Source organism: Felis catus, chromosome B4 (genome assembly GCF_018350175.1).
Source record: "Felis catus isolate Fca126 chromosome B4, F.catus_Fca126_mat1.0, whole genome shotgun sequence".
In the NCBI taxonomy this organism is placed as follows: Eukaryota; Metazoa; Chordata; class Mammalia; order Carnivora; family Felidae; genus Felis; species Felis catus.
Genome location: NC_058374.1, coordinates 18,431,164 through 18,455,608, shown reverse-complemented (window position 1 = coordinate 18,455,608; position 24,445 = coordinate 18,431,164). Strand labels below are relative to the sequence as shown.

General features: G+C 35.0%; 1 protein-coding gene across 1 annotated transcript in view; it reads right to left on the bottom strand.

Moving 5' to 3' along the window:
* The window catches only part of MALRD1 (MAM and LDL receptor class A domain containing 1), a 768,730-nt gene that overhangs the window by 418,215 nt on the left and 326,070 nt on the right, over positions 1-24,445 (bottom strand). The window contains exon 26 of the mRNA XM_045062650.1: positions 1,936-2,183. Coding sequence (XP_044918585.1) covers positions 1,936-2,183 — 248 coding nt within the window. The remainder of the gene's footprint in view (positions 1-1,935; positions 2,184-24,445) is intronic.

The window sequence follows — 24,445 nt, the reverse complement described above, 5'->3', positions numbered from 1 at the left end:
GACAGAAAGGATTTTCATGAAAATCCAGGAGGTCACTCTGCTTACCCGATGTACAAATTTTTTATATGAGAGACACAATCATTCCCAGCATGACCTTTCCTCACTTCTTTGTATTCAATCTATATCATAAATATTCATAAAATGAACCATTCATCATTAATTTTTTGACATTTCTTCTAGGCATATTTCATTATTCTCACACAGATGTTTAAAACAGTGGGGACTACAGTTCCAGGACCAGGGAAAGAGAGAGATGGATGAAATCCTTATTTGCTACAGTATGAAAAACAAATCTTTTTCAGCATTTTCAGACAAAGTCTAAATAGAAAAGTTGAGAAGTTAAGCTAAATTCTATATGGTTTATGCTTAATTTTTAATTAGCTTTCTAAGACTAAAACACATTTGCAAATTTCAGAGTATCTACGGGTATAGAAAGAGAGATTTATAGATAAAGACTAGGCATATAAAATCTGGTGTGTTTGGGTTTGATTTTTGAGAAAATACCAAGTAATTTGGAAAACAACAAAAACAAACAAGAAATGTATTTGATTAAAACTCATTTTCTTTGGCCAAACTAATTACATAAAGTTTAATGTTATTCTGTATGATTTGTTACATCTGCTCGAGACTGCTGAGTTATCTCTCTAAAACTCTGATCTGATCATGTCACTCTCTTGCAGAAAATTCTATCAAATGCGCCTGTAGAGATAAGAGAAATGAGGTTTACCCCCCCGAGAGTTAAACTATAAAATCAACTTAAGATGAGACAGAAAAACTTCCAATACAAGCTAAAGACTTAACTTCTATTAAGACCATGACAATGGTAGGAAGAGAAGGCTGATCAGCACAAAACAGAGGAGCAAGCATCTGTAATGGGTGCAGGTAATGTGGGGAGCCTTTGAGCAAAGGCTAAAAACAACTCCTTCCAAGGGGCAGGGCTCTCACTATTGTGGAGTCAGGTACACAAGAATATTATAATTTGAAGACAACAAAGACTAAATCACATTATTGTCTCCCAGCCCAATTCTTTGATCAACTTTCTAGACGTAATCTGCTTTCCTTTCAGTGTTCAGACACTGGAGAACACACCAGTCAGAATACATGTGTCCAGATCTTATGGAGATCACATTTCTCATTGTAAATATAAATAAATAGCACATTTATTCATGTACCATTCTCTTGTAAGCAAGATTCTTGAGAAGTCACCTCTTAAGGTTTCATTTACATTGTATGTAAAGCTAAGTATAGTTCCTAACTCAGCTGGCTCAAATCCTTCATGAAATTAAAAACAACCAATCAATAAAGAAAAAGTAGAGGACCTGAAAATACACACTCATCATAGGAGGCTGCTTGTCCTGAAGAACCATACAATCCTATTTATAATTTTAATAGTACAAATGATTTCCTTAAGTTTCCATAGGATAGTGGCCAAACCATCTTTTCTTCTTGCCTACAGAAATTCTCCCTTTTTAAGGGATAATTTTAGCCTTTCCTTTTCCATAAAGACTCTTCAACCATTTTATAGTAGCTCTAACTACTTCTGATACTCATTCTTGGAAATATGTAACTATCTACTACTTGTTGTTGAATTTTCCGATGACAGAATTCTCATATGCCCAATAAGTACTAAATTCCTTGAGTGGAAGCAACTTGATTTTACTTTTCTACTATCCATAGTGAGGGATAATAACCATGAAGCTTCCCAGTGGTTTCCGAAATTAGAATATCTATGGAATTGATTGATATGATAAATTCTTCCCACAGTTCTAACCATGCTTCCCTTTTCTCCTTACTTCACTTTCTCCTTCCCATACATATCCCAGGTTGAGTAAATTTAAAGTCAGCTTTTGCCTGGTCCTGGCCATTCCATTTTTCTGTATTAGCTCTATCAGCAGCCGCTTACAGTATTTGTTTTGCTTCATTTTTTTCCCATACCTTGCAGTTTTTGCTTCTTCTACTTATGACTGGGCTTGAGATTCTGGCTGCTCTCATGGGCTGCTGAGGGAACAAGCTCTTTATAAAGATGTAATGACCGGAGGAGTTCCGGAAGGTGTGATCAGCAGCTGGTTCCGTGCCTGCAGCAGGGATGCTGCTAGCTTTCAGATTCCAGTCAAAGTCATCATCCTGTTCCTGCTCCCAGGAACAAAGGTCAAATTCAAAATCACAGTGCCCACTGGAGGTACCTGGAAAACATTTCCCAATTTATGGTAGAGAGAAAAAGGAAATTAGCTGACTTTAGGACATACAATGCAAATTATAGTGATCTTGACACATCATGTAATATTCAATACCTAAGAATATTATCCTGACACTAGCATTAAAAGAGACTATTTTAAACCCATGTTTAGTAATTGATGTTTCAGCATTTTATCTTATTTGGAAAAGACTTACATATCCAATGAATTCAACCCAATTTATCATTTAACTGAGCAAAACTTCAAAGTTTTAGGTTACCAAAGATTTTGAAAGCTATTTAACAGTCTATAAACCTTTTTTTACCTTTCAGCCCACTTGTTCTTTTTTTAAATTTTTTTTTAATGTCTACCTATTTTTGAGAGAGACAGAGTGCAAGCAGGGGGAGAGCAGAGAGAGAGAGAGGGAGACACAGAATCTGAAGCAGGTTCTAGGCTATCAGCACAAACCCCAATGCAGGGCTCAAACTGACAAACCTTGAGATCATCATGACCTGAGCAGAAGTCAGACGCTTAACTGATCCATCCGGGTGCCCATCTACCCTCAAGTTCATAACAATTACCCATGAAAATGTCCTGAGACAAAATAAACCATTATCTTAAGTTATTTTTGCTGGCAATTTGCACCAGGTACAACATGAATTCAACGAATAAATTCAGATAGAATAAAAGCTGATTATCCAGAAAGGCTTGGGGAGACACAGGAGTAGGGCAGCTCACAATTGTTTACTACTTAGTTTTTATTGGGAACTAAGGTTTCTAAGAGTTAAAATTCTGGTAAATGTAATTAAAATTCCAGAATGGATAAGGGAAGCACTATGTATTTTGGAAAGTAAGATGCATAAGAAAGGCATAAGCAATGAAATATATTTTTGTTAAGGGGAAAGAGTAATTTTGTCTTAAAATGAGACTAGTTATTTAAATAGAGAAGGCTTACAATAAAATCTGAATTGAAACTTGTGAAACGTTTGTGAAGGGGAATCTTTGGAAAAAATGTATCCAAGGTTAGAATGGACAATAATTGGAATAAATGAACTTTATTTTATTTTATTTTTTTTATTTTAGAGAGAGAGAGAAGGGAAGAGGATTAGAATGAAAGAGAGAGAGAGAGACTCCACACTCAGTGCGAAGCCCAACGCAGGGCCCAATGTGGACTCAACAAAGGACTTAACCCCATGCCGTTGATATCATGAACTGAGATGAAATCAAGATTGGGATGCTCAACCAGCTGAGCCACTCAGGCACCCCAGAATAAATGAATTTTTAAAGTACACTGCTATAAAATTGAGATCTGGCTTTCTCTCTGCTAAATAGGTTTCTTGGATTACTTCTCTGTTCTTAATAAGAAACTGTAAGTAAAGTTTCTGTTTTGTCTTTATCAGTTCTTTAATTACATGAAACAGTTAAAACTTAGCAAAATAAAAGGAGCAAAGTTTTGCTAACAGCGAGACAAGCCAATGCTTTTGCGTTTGGAATCCCTTGTTGCCAGCTTGGTTAAATAAATAATGAAACAAGTTTTATAGTGATCTTTGATCCTACTTAGGCATGTGCTTTACAACCTTCTGATATTTTATAACAAACTTCCCAAAAATTCAAAATTCTCAGTAAAGTCTTTTTGACTACAAAAAAAATGTACGTGTACACACACATGTATGCACAAACACACATGTGTGTGCACACACACACACCCACATACACACACACACACACACACACACACACACACACACACTATTTTAGTTTCCTACAGAAAGCTATTTCCATGGCTTGTACAAGTCTATTTCTCTACAAATCTGGTTCCCAGTCTCAAAATCAATAAGAAGATACTTTAGCATTACACACACATTTCTTCCCCCAAACACCTATTTGATCAATGTAATTTATTTCTTCTCTCTTCTCATCTTTGCTCCTCGGGCCCTGGTAGAGAATTTAGGAAGTTTCTTGTTCTACTCAATACAGCTTGGCTTGGAAACTGCTGCCTAAAGCAAAAGTTATTAATCATTGCAATGGTTTTTAAAACATAATCCTTATTTTAGAGATGAGAAAATTGTGCAACAGAAAGGTAAAGAGTGTATTAATTGGAATTTATGATAATAAGCTGCAAAATTAAAAATGTTAATTTGCACAAAATAGCAACTATCTCCCAGGTTCTTAAAATTATTTCATTACTAACATTGCTTAAGTCTTTTCTTCCACTTCCAGGATAGCAAGAATTATTGAGTTCGACTATGACCTTATTGATTTTCTGCCTGCTGGATCTATCCATTTCTGATACATGAGGGTGGAGACCTCCAACTACAATAGTGAGCCCATCGATTCTCCTTGCAATTCCGTTAGGTTTTTGTCTCATGTTGTTTGACATTCTATTGTCAGGTTCATACACATTAGGGATTGTCATGCCTCCCTGGGGAATGACTCCTTTACTATTATGTAATACCTTTATTTACCCTTGGTTACTCTTAAAAGCTTTTATTTTACCTTCACTCTCCAAAGCTTTCTTTCCCTTATGCAAATCTGAGTTTCTAATCTATACTGTTTTTCCATCCTCTAAAAACAAAGGTTTTCTGGCAAAAAAAAAAAAAAAAATTCCCTCAGTCTGTGTTTGTCTGAGAAAATTTTTGTTGACTCTTCACTTTCAAAGGAAAATTTCAGAATAGGAAATCTAGGTTGGTAATTTGTTTTTATTGTTGTCCCCCCGCCCCACACACACACACAACATCTTAGATATTTCACTCTTTCTTTTTACTTGCATAATTTCTGAGACATCAAGTGTAATCCTTACCTTTGTTCCTCTATAGTTAAAGTGTCTTATCCTTCGGACTTCTCTCAGGATTTTACTTTGATTTTCTGTGGCTTGAAAATGATATACCTAGGTGTAGCTGTTGTGTTTTATTTGGGGGGGGTGTTGTGGGGTTTTTTTGGTATTTATCCTGCTTCATGGTTTCTGCGCATCTGGATCTGTGGTTTTGCACCCAACATTAATTTGGGGAAATTCTCAGTCATTATTCTTTCAAATATTTCTTCTGTTCCTTTCTCTCTTTCTTCTCCATGTGATACTCCCACTAAGCACATTACACCTTTTGTTGTAAAGTCCTTGGATATTCTGTTGTGTGTTCTCAGTCTTTGTTCTCTCCACTTTTCAGTTTTTGAGGTTTCTATTGTGATGGCCTCTAGCTCAGGTATTCTTCCACCGTGTCCGGGCTAATAAGCCCACCAAAGCCATCCCTCACTTTTGTCACAGTGGGTTTTTTTTTCCCCTTTATTTTATTTCTTTATTTTTGTTACTGGATCAGATGATTTTTTTTTATTCTCAAGTTAGTTAACATAGAGTTAACTTGGCTTCTGGAGTAGGGCCCGGTGATTCATCACTTACATATAACACCAAATGCCCATCCCAACAAGTGCCCTCCTTAATGCCCATCACCCAGTGCCTCCCCCGCCCCAGCAGCCCTCAGTTTGTTCTCTAGATTTAAATGTCTCTTGAAGTTTGCCTCCCTCTCTGTTTTTATCTTGTTTTTCCTTCCCTCCCCCTATGACCTTCTGTTTCTTAAATTACACATCTGAGTAAAATCATATATTTATCTTCCTCTGACTTATTTCGCTTAGCGTAATACACTCTAGTTCCATCCATGTTGCTGCAAATGGAAAGATTTCATTCTTTTTCATTGCCAAGTAGTATTCCATTGTATATTTTGACCACATCTTAATCCATTCATCATCAGTTAATGGACATGTGGGCTCTTTCCATAATTTGGCTATTGTTGATAGTACTGCTATAAACATTGGGGTGCATGTGCCCTTTGAAAACAGCATTTCTGTATCCTTTGGATAAATTCCTAGCAGTATAATTTCTGGGTCGTAGGGTTAGTTCTATTTTTAATTTTATGAGGAACTTCCATATTGTTTTCCAGAGTGGCTGTACCAGTTGGCATTCCCACCAACAGTGCAATAGGGTTTCCCTTTCTCCAAATCCTCTCCAACTTTTGTTGTTTCCTGAGTTGATCATTTTAGCCATTCTGACAGGTGTGAGGTGGTATCTCATCATGGCTTTGATTTGTATTTCCCTGATAATGAGTGACATTGAGCATCTTTTCATGTGTCTGTTAGCCATCTGGATGTCTTCTTCGGAAAAGTGTCTACTCATGTCTTCTGCCCATTTCTTCACTGGATTATTTGTTTTTCAGGTGTTGAGTTTGGTAAGTTCTTTTTTTTAAAAATTTTTTTTCAACGTTTATTTTTTTGGGGGGACAGAGACAGACAGAGCATGAACGGGGGAGGGGCAGAGAGAGAGGGAGACACAGAATTGGAAACAGGCTCCAGGCTCTGAGCCATCAGCCCAGAGCCCGACGCGGGGCTTGAACTCACAGACCGCGAGATCGTGACCTGGCTGAAGTCGGACGCTTAACCGACTGCACCACCCAGGCGCCCCGCGTTTGGTAAGTTCTTTATAGATTTTGGATACTAATCCTTTATGTGATATGTCATTTGCAAATACCTTCTCCCATTCAGTCGGTTGCCTTTTAGTTTTGATGATTGTTTCCTTTGCTGTACAGAAGCTTTTTATCTTGATGAGGTCCCAACAGTTCATTTTTGCTCTTTTTCCCTTGCCTTCAGAGACATGTCAAGTAAGAAGTTGTTGTGGCCGAGGTCAAAGAGGTCTTCTCCTGTAGGATTTTGATGGTTTCCTGTCTCACATTTAGGTCTTTCATCCATTTTGAGTTCATTTTCATGTATGGTGTCACAGTGTTTTTGATTGCTAGGATTTCTTTCCGATTCTTTCTTAAGATCTCCATCTCTCTGTTTACATTGCCCACCTTTTATTGCATGTTCTTTTATCCACTAGAGGACTTAGCATATAGTTTTAAATTCCTGGTCTGATAATTCCAATACCCCTGCCATGTCTCTTTCTGATGCTTCTTCTGTCTCTTCAAATTATAGTTTTTTTGTTTTGTCTGTTTTTTGCCTTTCAGTATATGCCTTGAGATATTTTCTTAATAGCTGGACATGATATATTGGGTAAAAGAAACTGCTTTAAATAGCCCTTTAATGTGGGGAAAAGGGATATTTTATGATTCTGTTATTAGTTCTCAGTCTTTCAATGAACCTATACCTCTGGACTATGAAATTCACAAGTGTTTCTCAGATTTTTTTTCTCCCCCTTACATGGAACAGTATAACTAGAAAGGTGTAGCACTGGAGATTTCCCTTCCACAAAGTAAGTTAGGCTCTGATAATACCCTGGCAGTTTAGAATTTCATTATCTGAGGGAAGACCTCAGATATTTCATTATCTGAGGGAAGACCTTGTTAGGAACAACAGAGTTGTGTCATATATATATATATATATATATATATATATATATATATATATATATATATACACACACACACACACACACACACACACACATATATATACACATATATATATACACACACACATATATACACATATATATATATACACACATACATTTGTATATATATGTATATGTATGTATATATATTTGAGAGAGAGAGTGAAAGACTGTGCATGAGCAGGGGAGAGGAGCAGAGGGAGAGAGAATATTCAGCATGCTCCAAGCTCAGTACAGAGCCTGACATGGGCCTCAATCCCACAAACCATGAGATCATGACCTGAACTGGTATCAAGAGTCGGACGCTCAACCAACTGAGCCACACCTTATAAGGTATCCCTAGAAGGGGGTTTCCTGAAGGTTTTCGCTCAGGCTTGTCCACACGGCAATGCCAGAACTTCATCAGCATCATTTCACCTTTTCCTACCCAGGTGCGGGTTCCTTTAGTGGATTCTTCTCCTGAGTGCCAGGTCTAATAATATGTGACTCCCTGTGTTCACTTGCCTCTCTCCGATCTTGGGACAGCAATTTGCTCTGTGTCCTCCCCTCTTTTATGGACTGAATAAGAGTTGTTGATCTTTCGGTCTGTTCAGGCTTTGCCTTGTGAGAAGAGAGCTATGAGTTGCAAGTTCATCATACACCAAGCTGGACAATAGGAATTACACAAACATCTTCCTATAATTTTGCTGGTAAATTATAAAGCTAATAATGTAAGTGAAGATGTTGTAAAACTGAGCATTCTGCTACTAAGAGTTTGTATCTTATAAAATTCTGCTACTAAGAGTTTGTACCTTATAAAATTATATTCAGGATACTTTTCATGTTCTTTATTTTTAAATGTATATGCATGATGCAGCATACAGCCCATGAGTGATTCATTTGATCATACGTAATAAAATGAACTATTTAGAATTCTTTGATAATAGTAATTCTTTATTAAGTTCTCCCTGAATATTAAACTGAAAATGAAAATCTTGAAAACCATAATTATAGGTGAGATGGTACCCAAAAACTAAAAATACTCAAGAACCTAATTTGTAACACATCAATAAGTATTTATATAAAGATTTATCTCTTTAAAAAAAAAGCTTATTTGGGGCGCCTGATGGCTCAGCCCGTTAAGCATCCAATTTCAGCTCAGGTCATGATCTCAGGGTTTGCAGGTTCGAGCCTGGTGTTGGGCTCTGTGCTGACAACTCAGAGCCTGGAGCCTGCTTCAGATTCTGTGTCTTCCTCTCTCTGTCTGCCCCTTCCCTGCTCGTGCTCTGTCTCTCAGAAATAAATAAACATTAAAAAATAAAATTTTTTGAAAAAGAAAGCTTATTTGAACAAGTACCCAAAAAATCTCCAGAAATTTAACGTAAATGAGATTAGAAATGATTCTGGCAACAAAGCTCTCAGGGACCTGCGCTCTTAAGTGCACATGCCAAAGGAAAGCAGGTGCACATCCCAGCTGAAGCCACAGCCATTCTGGGACAAAGATTCTACCCTATTCTTTTTCTTCTCTTTTTTTAATGTTTATTTATTTAGAGAGTGCATGCACACAAGTGGGAGAGGGACAGAGAGAGAAGGAGACAGAAAGTCCCAAGCAGCTTCCGCACTGCCAGCACAGAGCCAGACCCTGGGCTTGATCTCACAGGCCCTGAGATCATAACATGAGCCAAAATCAAGAGTCAATCACTTAGGTGACTGAGCCACCCAGGCACCCCCTACACTTTTCTATAACAAAAAACTCTTTAAGAATTTCCAATTATGCTAGGCATCAAAATTATGTCTTTATGGACCTATTCTTACAATTAGCATAGGTCAGAATAAATGAAATACACAAAATACCTTCTATGTTATTTGTACCTAATAAGGTGGAAAATTTTAAAACACATGGGCTTTATCATTGTTGCAATACCATTTTGGAGTGTAAATATCACTAACATGAAACTTAACTTGGGGTACCTGGGTGGCTCAGTCACTTAAGCATCTGACTTCAACTCAGGTCATGATCTCACGCTTCATGAGTTCAAGTCCCACATTGGGCTCTGTGCTGACAGCTCAGAGCCTGGAACCTGCTTTGGATTCTGTGTCTCTCTCTTTGCCCCTCCCCAGTTCACACTCTGTCTCTCTCTCTCCCTCTCTCTCTCTCTCTCTCTCAAAAATAAACATTAAAAAAATTTTAAAAAGTTAACTTTATCACAACTTCCAGGAAAAAAAAAAACACTTGACAAACAATGAAAATATCATTTTCAGTTTTTGAGATAATTAAAAATTAATAAAGTTAAAAGGCATAAGGACTAATGTGCTTTTAAAAATGGTTTAACAGCCAGGCTAACACTGATTTCTAATATTTTCAAGGATACAGAATTTTCTGCCATAATTCTGTCACCAAATGAACAAGATGGCATTTACAATCCAATTGCTGATTCAACTTTAAAATTGTATTTGAGGGGCACCTGGGTGGCTCAGTTGGTTGAGCAACTCATGTCATGATCTCAGTTTCATGGGTTCAAGCCCCCATGTCGGGCTCTGTGCTGACGGTATGGAATGCGCTTGGGATTCTCTGTCTCTCCTCTGCCCTCCCCCACTTGTGCTGTCTCTGTCCCTCTCAAAATAAATAAATAAATTTTAAAAAAAGAAATAAAATAAAGTTACATTTGAAACTTATTTCGGTAATTTATTCTTTCTGAGAATAGACTGTATACAGTCTGTTAGCTCAGAATACTAAAGTTCTCCTAGGTATCTTTTCAGAGATCTGGGAGGTAAAAATATTCAGCATCATGTTTAGAATCTGAATAGTTATCTTAAGCATTATAAAATGAAGTGACTAATTCAGTTGACCTTGTATTTGAGAATTTAGCAGTCCATGAAGACTAGATTTCCATATGGACCAGCATCTAGAAAGGCCACTTGTATAAAAAATAACGTGTGCTGCTGAAAAACAGATCTGTTCTGTTTTTAAAATCATACAAATGCTGCTACATGAATCTCTATCATTTAAATTCTGTATTTCTTTTGAAATTTACTATAGTTTTGAGGATGTGTTTCCTTGGAAAGTTTAACTGTAACCTATCAGTGGGGAAAATACAATAAGCAGGTCTAAGTAGTTTGGATTTCACATCACTGTGGTGAGAGGGAATAACTTATAATTTCATATTCCACAATTTCCCATGGATGCCAAGTGAGGAAAGCAGCAAATAGTCTTCCGTGAAGATGCCAATTCCTATCATTTCATGGAGCAATTATTGCCAGTGCCAGGCAGGTGTGCCATCAAGAAGAAAATGACCACCTTTGTCTACAGCTGTATCATCAATCAAACCAGTTTCTACCTTTCTAAATGCTATCATTCTTCCATCTATCACTATCTTCAGGAGCATGAAATATCGGTTTCATTAAAAAAAATTCTTAATTTTGGAAGACCATAACCTAATTCTTTTTAAGACCCAACTAGCGAATTCCTAAAATTAAGTTCTCACCATTCTATTCAATTATTGATTTAATATAAATTTACTGAGATATGCTATAAGTAAAGCACATTTAGGAAGATAAAAACACTGACTGGAAGGGGGGCTACCGTGCATTGACCATGTGTGTCGGGTGCTAAGTATTCTCCTTATTTATGTTATTTTATTTAAGTCCCACAAAATCTGAATATAATAGTCATTATTCTTCTTTTGCTTGATGAGAAAGCTGAAGTTCAGAGTATGATCCTAAGCAAAGTATCACACTGTAAGTAGCAGGGCTATGAGTTGAATAATGACATGATGGAACCCTGTACTACTACTCCCCTTTATACTGTGGTATGCAGCACTCCAGGGTGAAGGCTTCACGAAAAAAAAAATTGACAACTACTACAGGATAAGAAAATGTGTCTATGAGGAAATTCTTGAAGGGATTTCTTTGTCTATAGGTAGGCAGCCATGAAAATATGGCGGTTATCCACTTTGGCTTGATTTTTCTTGAGATAGCATGGCACAGTTATCAATTCTTTGTTCATCTAAATATGAATGTCCTCGGGCACCTAGGTGGCTCAGTCAGTTAAACATCTGGCTTTGGCTCAGGTCATAATCTCATGATTCAGTTTGTGAGTTTGAGCCCCACGTCAGGCTCTGTGCTGACAGCACAGAGCCTGCTTTGGGTTCTCTGTCTCACTCTTTCTCTGCCCCTCCCCTTCTCTCTCTCTCTCTCTCTCTCTCTCTCTCTCTCTCTCTCTCAAAATAAATAAATAAATAAATATTTAAATATGAATGTCCTGCAGATGCCAATTTGCCATCCAAAGGAAGAAGTTTCTGCAGTCAAATGAGTATGATGAATCCTATAAATTATATCCCTCTTTGGGAGATTTAAAAACATACTAGTATATTATTAACACACTAACTCTAAGAATTCCCACAGTATGGAAACTATTTCTTTATATAAAAAAATATTTTTAACTTATCTAAGGAGGCTATGTACTTTTTTTTTTCTTTTTTTTTTACTTATTTGTTTAATAGAACCAAGAATATCATGTTGATTGCTACCGTGGTGATGCACAGGACAAGTTTTACAAATACTATTAAAAGAAAAAAGAAAAAAAGGCATAATTTGAGAAATTAGTTTCTAGTTCTAAATGGGGTAACTTCTTGGCCGTGTGACCTTAGGGAATGCATTAGTTTCTTAGCACTCGCATAATAAAGTACAACAAAAAGGGCAGCTTCAAACAACCAAGATTTATTCCCTCAAAGTTGCTAAGGTTAGAAGTCTGATATCAATGTGTCTACAGTACCATGATCTCCCTGATGGCCCTTCCTTGTCTCTGCATTTCTTGCTTACCAGCAATGTGAGCATCCCTTAGCTTGGTTTGTACATACATCCCTCCAATCACATGGCATTCTTCCCTGTGTGTTCCCACACCATCTTCCCCCATCTTCCCTCTGGGTGCCTATGTCCAAATTTCCTTCCTCTTAAAAAAATGCCAGTCACTGGGTCAGGGCTTATTTTAATCTAGCATGAACTCATTTTAATTCAGTACATCTGCAAAGACCCTGCTTCCAACTAAGGTCACGTTCACAGGTCTTTGGTGGACATGAGTTTGGGGGAGCCACTATACAGGGCTGGAATGTTTACATAGTTTTATGTTATTCTCTTGGGCTTTTGAGATATATAATCATATCTTCAGAAAATTATTACGATTTAGTGTTACTATATTTTATTTTATGCCTTACATACTGACTAGAACCAGAACAAGAATATTAAATAATAACATCAATAGTAAGTACTCTTGATATAACCTTGATTTGAATGAAAATACTTCCATTCATTCCTTCACATTCATATCAGTTGTGATATTTTCAGTACTTCCTTTAAATAGGATAAGACCATCACCTCAAAGAGTATGATATAATGATTCTGTTGCTGAATTTGGTTTGCTAACATTTTAAGTTCTTCTACATTTATATTCACAGGCAGTTTGAACTATAGTTATCTTACTTTTCTAATTTTTGGAGGCTTCATTATCAGTGATATATTAGCTTCATAAAATAAATTTAGTCATTTTATATGGTTAGAATAGCTTCTTTGGCCATTATCAGGTCATTAAAATGTGATAGAACTCAGTACTATCTATCTCGAGAGACAAAATTGAAGGACATTTGTTGATAACTTTATTTGATAGTTAATAGTCTGTTGATGTTTTCTGCTTCATTAGTTAATTTTGGTCATTTTTCTCATAGAAAATTAACTATTTCATTGACATCTTCAAACTTTCACAGAGTTATTGGTCTCTACATGGTTATTAATTCCCCTACATGGTTATTAATTCCCCTTTAACAAGACTACATTATTTAAATGTTTTCTTCCTTTTTAAAACTAAACTTTGGTGTTTTATCATTTGTCTACTTTAAAAAATAACATACTTCTCATTTATGATTTGAATTTTTTGCCTTCCAAACTAGTACCTCTTTCTCCTGAGTTTCTTTTTTTCTTTTTTTCTTAGTTTCTTAATATTATTTCATTTCTTATAAATTTTTATTTTTAAATAAACTCATATTTAAAGAAACATTGTAAGGGTAGCACAGTACCAGAAAGCCTATTGATATTTAAATAATAGAAAGGAAAAACCATTATGAATAATAAATTTATTCTAAAAAATCAACAACTTGGAAGAAATGAGAAAAATACCTGTAAAAACACCTTAAAACTAAAACAAATCTAAATGACACTCTATTAACAAAATTGAACTCAAAATAAAACTTTTTCCACAAGCCCAACTTTCATTTCAGATGGCTTGATGGGTAAAATCTACCAAACATTTAACGATGAAATGGTACCAACTGACAGAAACTCTCAGGACATAAGGAAAAGAGAACTCTTCTCAACTCTCTTTATGAAGCCAGTATAATACCAATACCAAAGCCACACAATCAACTACTAGAAGAGAAATTTAGAGACCAATATCGCCCACAAACATATGTGCAAAATCTTTAACAATACATCTTATCAAGAAAGTGTTTGACTTACTGCTCAAAAATCAAATAATGTAATTCATCACTTTAACACAAAAGGAAAAAATATCATATGATGTCTTCATCTAGATGCAGAAAAGGCACTGATAAAATTCAAGACTTCTTAATGCAAAACTTGATGTAAACAAGCTATAGAAGGGAGCTCCCTCAAACTGAAAAAAGTGACCTGTGAAAAACATACAGGTCATGTCATATTTAAATGTGAAATATTGAATAGTTTCACCCTAAGACTGGAAATAGGGTAATGTAGTCCAAAAGCACCCCTTTTATTCAACAACTATCCTGAAAGTTCTAGTAGCAGGTGTTCAAAGTAAACATCAAGAATACTGGGACATATAAATATCCTAACTCCTGATATGATGTACTGAGAAGGACCGATGATTATATCTGTGGTATTCATGTTAACACAGTGAATATTTTTCATAGTTATAAGATTGATGGAGATTATGATTGTGATATGACTATACTTGTGAATATTTCTATCTTTATGTTAATTCTTTTGTATTTTATTTCATGCATTTTGAAACTCTATTATACATGCACATTTCTGACATAACTTGATAATTACTTTGTGATAATACAATTTCCCTTTTACTATTTGTAATGTTTCAAAACTTGTATATCAATTTGGATACTCTGTATATATTATATTCACTATTCGTAACAGGACAATTTATTTATTTATTTATTTATTTATTTATTTATTTATTTATTTATTTATTTCATTTGTTCTCATAACAAATCTCTGAGAGAGAGTGGGGAAGGGATGGGCAGAGAGAGGAGAGAGAGAATCCCAAGCAGGCTCTGCACTGCCAGAACAGAGCCCAATGCAGGATTCAATCCCATGAACCATGAGATTCTGACCTGAGCCAAAATCAAGTCATATACTTACTGACTGAGCCACCCAGGCACCCCCAGAACCGTTTCAAATATAAATTCAGTGATAGTTTGAAAGTAAAAGGTTAGAAAAATATTTATCAAATAGTTGTATCATGCTTTTTTTAACCAATCAGAAATGTTTACACTTTAATTGGTATGATTAGACTAGTTGTATTTGATATAATTAATGTTATAGAAAGATTTATCTTTCATTTTATTATATTTTTGTATTTAAAAACATTTTCACATTTGTTTTTTATTATTCTATTTCTCCTGTGTTTTTAATTTTAATTCTTCCTTCTCCATTTTAATTCTATTTGGTTTTTATCTGTATCTCTTTACAGTTTAGTGTTGGTCGAGTGATTGCATGTGCATACTTTACCATCACTATCTAGAGTTCAAACTGTTCTTCATACAAAATTTAAAAACCTTGGTACATTTTAATTCCACTCACTTCCTGTTCCTTGAGCAATTTTTGTCATATTTATCTTCACTGGAATATAAAAGCTACAAAATATGTATGTTTTATTTAGAAAAGTCACATACCTCTTAAAGAAGTTAGGAAAAGAGAAAATGTGGTCTTGTATATTCACCCACATAATTATTATTTTTATTTTTCTTCATTCCTTTCTGAAGATTCGTTTCAGTCTGAAACTTTTAGCCATAAACACGTCCTTTAACATCTTTTACAATGAATGCTGATATCTCTTGCTGTTCATTTATTTAAAAATGTCTTTAAAAAAACGTCTTCACTATGTCTTCATTATTGAAGGATGTTTTCTGTAGATACAAAACTCTATGTTGGTACGTCCTTTCCTCTTCCCCCATTTGAGTATTTAAATTCATTCTTCCAATATAATTAGGCCTTTTTTTTGTTTGTTTTTCTGATGAGAAGCTTTCAATCATAGGATTGTTAGATTATATATGAATTATTTTTCTGGTGTCTTCTAAGATATTCTCTTCATTTAAAATAAATTTTTATCAGTGAATTAGGAGGTACCAAGATGTACCAATTTTCATTTATGTTGTCTTGATCATCCTAATCACTTTAAGGTGATGTTTTCCACAAATTTGGAAAGATTTTGATAATTATTTGTTCAAATATTTTGCTGCCTCATTTTTCCTCATTCCCTTGTTGTTTCATGTACATGTACATAAGAATATATGATGGAGTTGTGTAGATCACTAAGGCATTGATCAGTTTATTTTTTTTCTCTTCTTAATTAGATAACTTCTAATTAGATCTGTCTTCAAGTTCAATGATCTTTCTTCTGTTGTCTATGTATGACTAAGTCCATCCAGCAAATTTTATTTTAGATAATGCATTTTTTAACCCTAGAAGTTCCCTTTGTTTATTTTAGTATTCTTCCTTTTTCCTTTACCTCCTCCTCTTCCTTCTTCCTCACCCTCTTTTTCTTCTCCTCGTTCTTCATTTTCATTTCTCCACTGAGGTCCTCCAAATCTGTTTGTTTATTACAGCTATATTCTTATTTAAATCTTCAAAGACATTTGTAATACCTGCTTTAAATCCCTTGTTTATTAAATCTAAGTTTTCCATTATCTAAGGTTCAATTTCTATTGACTATTTTTGTTCTCTCAAATGTATGTTAATTTTCCTGTTTCTTGACATGTGTAATTTTTTTTCTTTTTACTTATACGCCGAAATTGTAGATGGCACATTATAGCAAATTTGAGTTATGTCATGCTCCTTAGAAATGTCTTATATTTTTTACAAACAGTTAATTTTTGACAGATCCTTTTCATCTAATCAGGCTTATTTTTTGGTTAGGTATATTAAAATTTTCCACTTAATCCTATATTATGTTCTGTATTCTTTAAGAAAGTTTAATGAACTATACAAAAACACAGGCAATAACTAAACAAGATTTGGAGAACAATGCATGAACAAAAATGAGGTGTTCAACAGAGAAAGAACAGCCGTCTCACACACACACAAATTCTATAGTTGAAAAATACAATAACTGAATTGAACAATTCAATTTAGAGTTTCAAATATATTCAATCATTCAGAAGAAAGAATCAGCCACCTGGAGAATAAGACAGTAGAAATTATTCAGTCAAAAGAGAAAGAAGAAAAAAATGAAAAAGAGTGATGGAAGTCTATGGAAATATGGAACACACTGAAAAGAAACAGTATGTACATTATGGGAATTCCAGAAAAAGAAGATAAAAAAAAAAACAAACCAGAACGTATATTTAAAGCATTAATGGCTGAAAACTTCCCAGGCCTGGGAGAGAAATGATCATCCAGATTCATAACACCCAAAGGACTGTGAATACATTAGACCTTAATAGGGCAAGACTGAGACACAGTTTAATTATAATTATCAGAAGTCAAACACAAAGAAAAAATTTTAAGAGCAGTAAGAGAATACAGAAAAGCTATAAACAAGGGAATCTACATAAGACTTTGGTGTATTTTTCAACACAAACTATTCAGGCTAGGAGAGAATGGGATAACATATGTTAACATTTTGGAAAAAAATATAATAATAACTGTCAACAAATAATTCTATACCCAGCAAATCTGTCCTTCAGAAATGAAGGAGGGACAAAGATTTTCCCAAACAAACAAAATGTGATGGAGTATATTGCCACCAGACCTGCTTTACAAGAAATGTTAAAGGGAGTTGAGTGGAAGTAAAAGAAAGCTAATTAATAACAAAAACACAAAACATAAAAGGTGAATCTCACTGGTAATGTTAACTATGTAATTATAGTTAGATTATGCAATATGCTAATAATGATGCATAATTCATTTACAATTCTAGTTTAGAAGTTTAAAAATATAATGAAATCATGTTAACTACCATAATATGTTATTCCTTTCATAATATTTTTAAAACATGTAAATTATGACATAAATGATTTGAAAATGTAAGGGGAGGGGGCACCTGTGTGGCTCAGCTGGCTGAGCATTCAACTCTTGATTTTGGCTCAAGGCATGATCTCATAGTTGGTGGGCTGAGCCCTGCATTGGGCTCTTCCCTGAATTCCCTCTCTCCCTCTCTCTCTCTGCCCATCCCCTGCTTGTTCTCTCTAGCTCTCTCAAAAATAAATAAACATTTTTTAAAAATTTGGGGGGGGAATCAAAAGTGTAAAATTTACTAATATAAAAGTTAACTTGTTTTCAGTTTAAAATAAGGTGCTAAAATTTAAGAAATTTTATGTAAGCCCTATGGTAACCACAAACAAAATTCTGTGGTAAAAACACAAGAGAAAATGAAAAGTTGTTAAAGCATATTGACATCAAAAGATATCAAAACAGGAGCGCCTGGGTGGCTCAGTTGGTTAAGCATCTGACTTCAGTTCAGGTCATGATGTCACTGTGCAGGAGTTCAAGCCTCACATTGAGCTCTCTGCTGTCAGCATAAAGCCTGCTTCAGATCCTCTGTCTCCCTCTATCTGCCCCTCCCCCCACTCCCTCTTCCTTTTCTACTGTCTCAAAAATAAACATTTCAATACAATAAAATAAGATATATGTTAGCTGAAACTGTTGTGGTATCATTTCACAATATATGTAAATAAAACCATCATACTGTACACACTAAACTTATAAAAATGATGTAAGTCAATTATTCCTTAATATAACTGGAATAAATTGATTGATGATAGAAGGAAGATATGGGGAAGGTATATAACCATTCAACTAGATTGTCTGTTTACACTGATTATATGAGTTTGGATAGGCTCAATGATTGGTAGAAACTTTGATAATGGAATTTTAATATCAATAAGTGGCAAATCCTACTTTTCAGTTTAAATGTAAATGGATGAGATAGGTATCATCCAGAATAACTGCAGGTGGGGAATAGATTTAAAACCACTGCATGTTAACAGTAATTTCCAAACCCATATTTCTATCACTTTCTGAAAATGACACTTGGTGATTGCCAATTACCCACTTATTATTAAATCTAATAGAGATTTTTCAGTACTTATTTGATGTTTGCATCTTTGGTAATGTTACCCACTTTTTCCTTTCAGAATTATAACTTTCCTTGTCTTCTATGACACCAGGATCTGGGTTTTTTTCTTTCCTTTTCCTTCTAGTTACTTCCTTTCTCTCTCTTATAAGATTCTTCCTCGGGGAGCCTGGGTGGCGCAGTCGGTTAAGCGTCCGACTTCAACCAGGTCCCGATCTCACGGTCCGTGAGTTTGAGCCCCGCGTCAGGCTCTGGGCTGATGGCTCAGAGCCTGGAGCCTGTTTCCGATTCTGTGTCTCCCTCTCTCTCTGCCCCTCCCCCATTCATGCTCTGTCTCTCTCTGTCCCAAAAAATAAATAAACGTTGAAAAAAATTAAAAAAAAAAAGATTCTTCCTCATAAATATTGGTATATTCAGGGTTTGATCCTATGCAATTTCTTCTTTTCACATTGTACATACCCTCCTTATGTGATATTATCCATTCGATTATGTTAATTACCGCCATATATTGATGGTTCCCAATTTTATGTCTGCTGCAGAAATGCATTCCCAAGCTTAAGATCTATTTAGCCATCTGTTTATTGGACAGATCTCCATTTGGAAGACCCACACATATCTCAAACTAGACAAATCAAAAAGTGAAATAATGTCCTTTAAAACCACCTCATTCTCTTGTTTCATTAATTAAGAAGAGTAAATGAAACTTCCAGTTACTCACTTATCCAACCCAGAAATCCTCCACAGTTAATAATCACATTTATAGATTTTTCTCTTCTAAACATGAATTCACTTCTTTCCATCTTCATTGAATGTATCCTGAAACTATTATCTCTTTAATGGAATACTAATAGAGTTTCCTGACTAATCCCCATGCCTTCATAATTACTGTCAAATACACTGTTGTCAGAGTGATTTTTCTAAACACTAAATTTTATTATATTATTTCCCTATTTAATATCCTAAAATGACTTTCTGTTACTCCAAGTTAAAACACAAATTTCTTAACATGGACTACCAGATTCCCCTCCTTGTCTTTCTGAACTCATTTCTAGCCATTTCCCCCTCTTAATCTAAATGCTCCAGATGCTAAGATTTCTATTCCACAAACTCACCAGGTGATCTCTCTTTCCTTTAAGTCTTTCCTACTATCTTTGTAATTCTTACTATTTGGAATCTTCCTTATTTGTTATTTATTCATGCAACTTCCTACTCATTGTTCTTAGTCATGATCAACATAAGACTAACTAAAATAATAAAAACTTGGGGCGCCTGGGTGGCGCAGTCGGTTAAGCTTCCGACTTCAGCCAGGTCACGATCTCGCGGTCCGGGAGTTCGAGCCCCGCATCGGGCTCTGGGCTGATGGCTCGGAGCCTGGAGCCTGTTTCCGATTCTGTGTCTCCCTCTCTCTCTGCCCCTCCCCCATTCATGCTCTGTCTCTCTCTGTCCCAAAAATAAATAAACGTTGAAAAAAAAATTAAAAAAAAAAAACAAAAACTAAACTCCTAAAATTCCTAGGCTGTATGAATCTGTTACAGTAGATGAAAAAAGGGGGATACTGAATATTTTTGTGATGGCCTAATTCTAATTAGAGTACTGTGGTATTTTCTGAATACTTAATTCTCATGTTTAAGGGAAAATCTGAGAATTGAAACCATACATTAAGAGGAAGGCCAGAGAGTAGAGCTCTAAAATCATGCATATACGATGTTATTAAAGAATTCAAGAATATTTATACAGACACTATGACTACAAACATGAGAAAGAATAAGAAAAGATGTGCAGAATCAATGGTATCTGTTGCCAATTCTTAAAGTTTTATCATAGAGAATTACAAGTAATAAGAAAGATTATCATTAAAAACCCATAATGTGAAAATATGGAAATACTGATTCAATATTAGGAAAAAAATTATGACAAGGGTTCCCTTTAGGTGAAAAGAGGTAGTGTACTATTTCGTAAGAAAGCGCTTAAGCAGGAATTAGGTGAATCTCCCTTCCCACCTACTTTGTCTGCCAGGTGGGGGAAGTTATAGAAATGATTCCTTTATTCGTTGGTAATTCATTTATCACTAGCGGTAGCAATTTAAATGTTGGGGCTGATCCACCAACAAACATGTCCTAGTGGATTTCTCTCACATTTTAATAGAATGTGATATGTGCTAGGATGGAGATATAGGACTAATTGTAATTGAGAAAAATGAGTCCTTAGCAGAAGTCTTAGTGTTAGATCCTATTCCAAAGAGGTTGGACTAACTTCTTTTACCCTCTGAAATTCTAAGATTCTTTGTTTTTATAATTCAACTACTTGAACTTTGAATCATATTTTGACAAATTACTTATGTTGTATTTATAAAAGGGTTAGCAGCTATGTCTCCTCTTTAAATAATTGGCATTTTCTATGAAAAAAAATGATTAGCAAAGCAAAGAGAAAGAAGACATAAGTTACTTATAGTAGGAATGAAACAGGATATATCAAACCTTGTGGGTATCAAAAAGATAACACAACAATGATACAAACAATTCTACATGCACACTTGACAACTGAGATGAAATGGACCCATACTTTGCAAAGCACAGACTTAGCCAATACAAAATAATTTGCACAAATTCATAACTATAAAGGAAACTGAACTCATAATTTAAAAATCCCTGAAAAAGAAATCTCTAGGCTCAGATTAATCAACGGACATTTCTACCAAATCTTCAAGGTGCAAAGACCAGAAAGGAAGACTTCCAACAGTCCCAATTTTCAGATGATATGTCTACAGAGGAAATCTAAAGAATGTATTGTAAAACTCTGAAAGCTAATAAATGAGTCAGCAAGGTTGCAGGATACAAGTTCAATATATAAAATTAGTTGTATTTTTATGTACCAACAATGAACCCATAGAAACCAAAATTAAAAATGTAATAGCCTTTGGGCACCTGGGGGGCTCAGTCCATCAAGCCTGCTTTGGATCCTCTTTCTCCTCTCTCTCTCTGCTTCACCCTGGCTCTCACTCCTATGCACACTCGCACTCTCTCTCTCAAAAATAAATAAAAAACAAAAAATGTGATAGCATTTATAATCCTTCAAAAATGAAATACTTAGGTGTATATATTATAAAGAGGACAAGGATAATTCACCCCAAGTTGGGCCACTCTGGCAGGAACATTATCTTGCATTAAAAGCAAAAACCCAGCAGATTCAGGGAACGCTCTTTACCTCTTGCCCCTCAATTGCCTGCTTGTACTATGAAGACAGCTATAAACAGAGATTCCTCCTTCCCTAAGAAACTCACCTACATAGTAGGGCAACCTTTGCTTTCCAAACATCTTCTCCCACTTTCCTGCTAATGTTCTTTCTCACCTTTGCAACCTCACACCTCTATCCATCTCCTTAGCTCACCGAAGCATCATGTTGCCTCTCTGTTTTTGGAATTTCCATGTCTGTGTTGATTGTACATACACAACAAAAATTTTCTCCTGTTAATCTGCCTCATGTCAATTTGATTCTTGGTCCAGCAGAAGAACCTTGAAAGGCGGAGGAAATTCTTACTCCTCAACAGTATGTATGGGACTTTTAAGATGAAAACTACCAAACACTGATGAAAGAAAGAAAAAGAAATCTAAACAATGAAGAGACATACATACATACTGTGCTCAAGGGTTGGAAGACTCAACATATAAAGTATGTAACTATCCCCAAATTGATATATGTGCTTCATGAAATTTTTATGAAACTAAACAAAATTTTATTTGTATAGAACAGGATTTTCTAAAATTTTTATGAAAAGTCAAAGGAACTAGAATACCATTATTTTGAAAAAGAAGAATATTAGGAGGAATCACTCTACCCAATTTCAAAATCTATTATAGAGCTAGCTTTAGGTAACAAGACTGTAGTGGGGCGCCTGGGTGGCTCAGTTGGTTGAGCGTCCAACTTTTGCTCAGGTCGTGATCTCGCGGTCTGTGAGTTCGAGCCCCACATCAGGCTCTGTGCTGACAGTGCAGAGCCTGGAGCCTGTTTCAGATTCTGTGTCTCCCCCTCTCTCTCTGACCCTCCCCCATTCATGCTCTGTCTCTCTCTGTCTCAAAAATAAATAAACGTTAAAAAAAATTAACAAGACTATAGTAATGATGGAGGAACAGATGCCTGGATCAGTAAAACCGTAGAGAACCCAGACATAGCTTTACACAAGTACAGCCAATACTTGGCCCAAGTACAAAAACACTAAAATGAAGGGAGAACAGTCTTATCATTCATGACGCAGGAATTAGATAGTTATAGGGGGGAAATATCTTGACCTAAACCTCACACCTTAAATAAAAATTTAAAACATAACTCATAAATTTAAATATAAAATATAATGCTATATGAGTTTTAGAACAAAAGACAGAAAAAAATTAGAGATTTCAGACTTTGTATTTTCAGACTTTGTATTATCAAAATCATGAGCTCTAAAAGGAAAGATCTAAGGGTTATACCAAAATAAAAATAAACATTTGCTCTTTTCCTATTAAGACTATGAAAAGACAATTTAAAACCTGGGGGAAAGATTTGCCACTCACTTATCTGTCAAAGGACTTATATCTATATTTACAAAACCTTAAAAACTCAACAATTTAAAAAAGTTAAATTAGAAAACAGGCAAAAGACATGAGGAAACATTTCACCAAAGATGATATATAGATGGCAAAGAAACATATAAGAATACATTCAACATCACTAGCTGTCACAAAAGTGCATATTAAAACCACGATTAGGTATTATTACTCCACACCAGAAAGCCAGCAAAAATAAAAATAGTAAAGATACTAAATACTCACAAAGAACCATATAAACTGCATCTCTCATGCATTGTTGGTGGTAATGTAAAATAACACAGCTGCTCTGAAAAATAGTACATCCATGCCATGAGACATGACTCAGGACCAAAAAAAAAATAATAAAATAAAAAATGACTTATACATACAATTTTGACTGATCACAAGAGGTTATGCTGAATGAAAAAAAAAAAGTTTCAAAAGGGCACCTACTGTATGGCTCCATTTACATAACCTTCTCAAAATGACAAACCATAAAAATGGGTAACAAAGTAGTAGTTTCCCAAGGCTGGAGATGGGAGAAGTTAAGTATAACTATGAGCGAGTAGCTCAAGGAAGATCTTTATGAAGATGGAGTATCTTTTTTTAATGAATATGGGATATCTTGATTGTGGTAATGCTTACATGAATTTACGCATGTAATAAATTTCCATAGAATTTACACACCAATGTCAGTTTCCCAGTTTTAATATTATAGTAGCATTGAGGGAAATGCAAGAAGGGTACACAAGATTTCTCACTACTCTCTTTGTAACTTCCTATGAGTTTATAATTACTTCAAAATTCAAAGTTAAAAAAAAATCATTTTCCAATTTTCATTGGATGACATCACTAGGAATTTAACTTCCTTTGTATTTCCGTATTCTATCAAGTAATAATAATTCTCTAAGAAAAATTTTCCAGACTGTTTCACAAAACAAATGTTCAGTACAGAAAATATTTGTTCCCATACAAAAAGGGTTTGGGGGACAATTTAGAAAATTTTATTGATAGT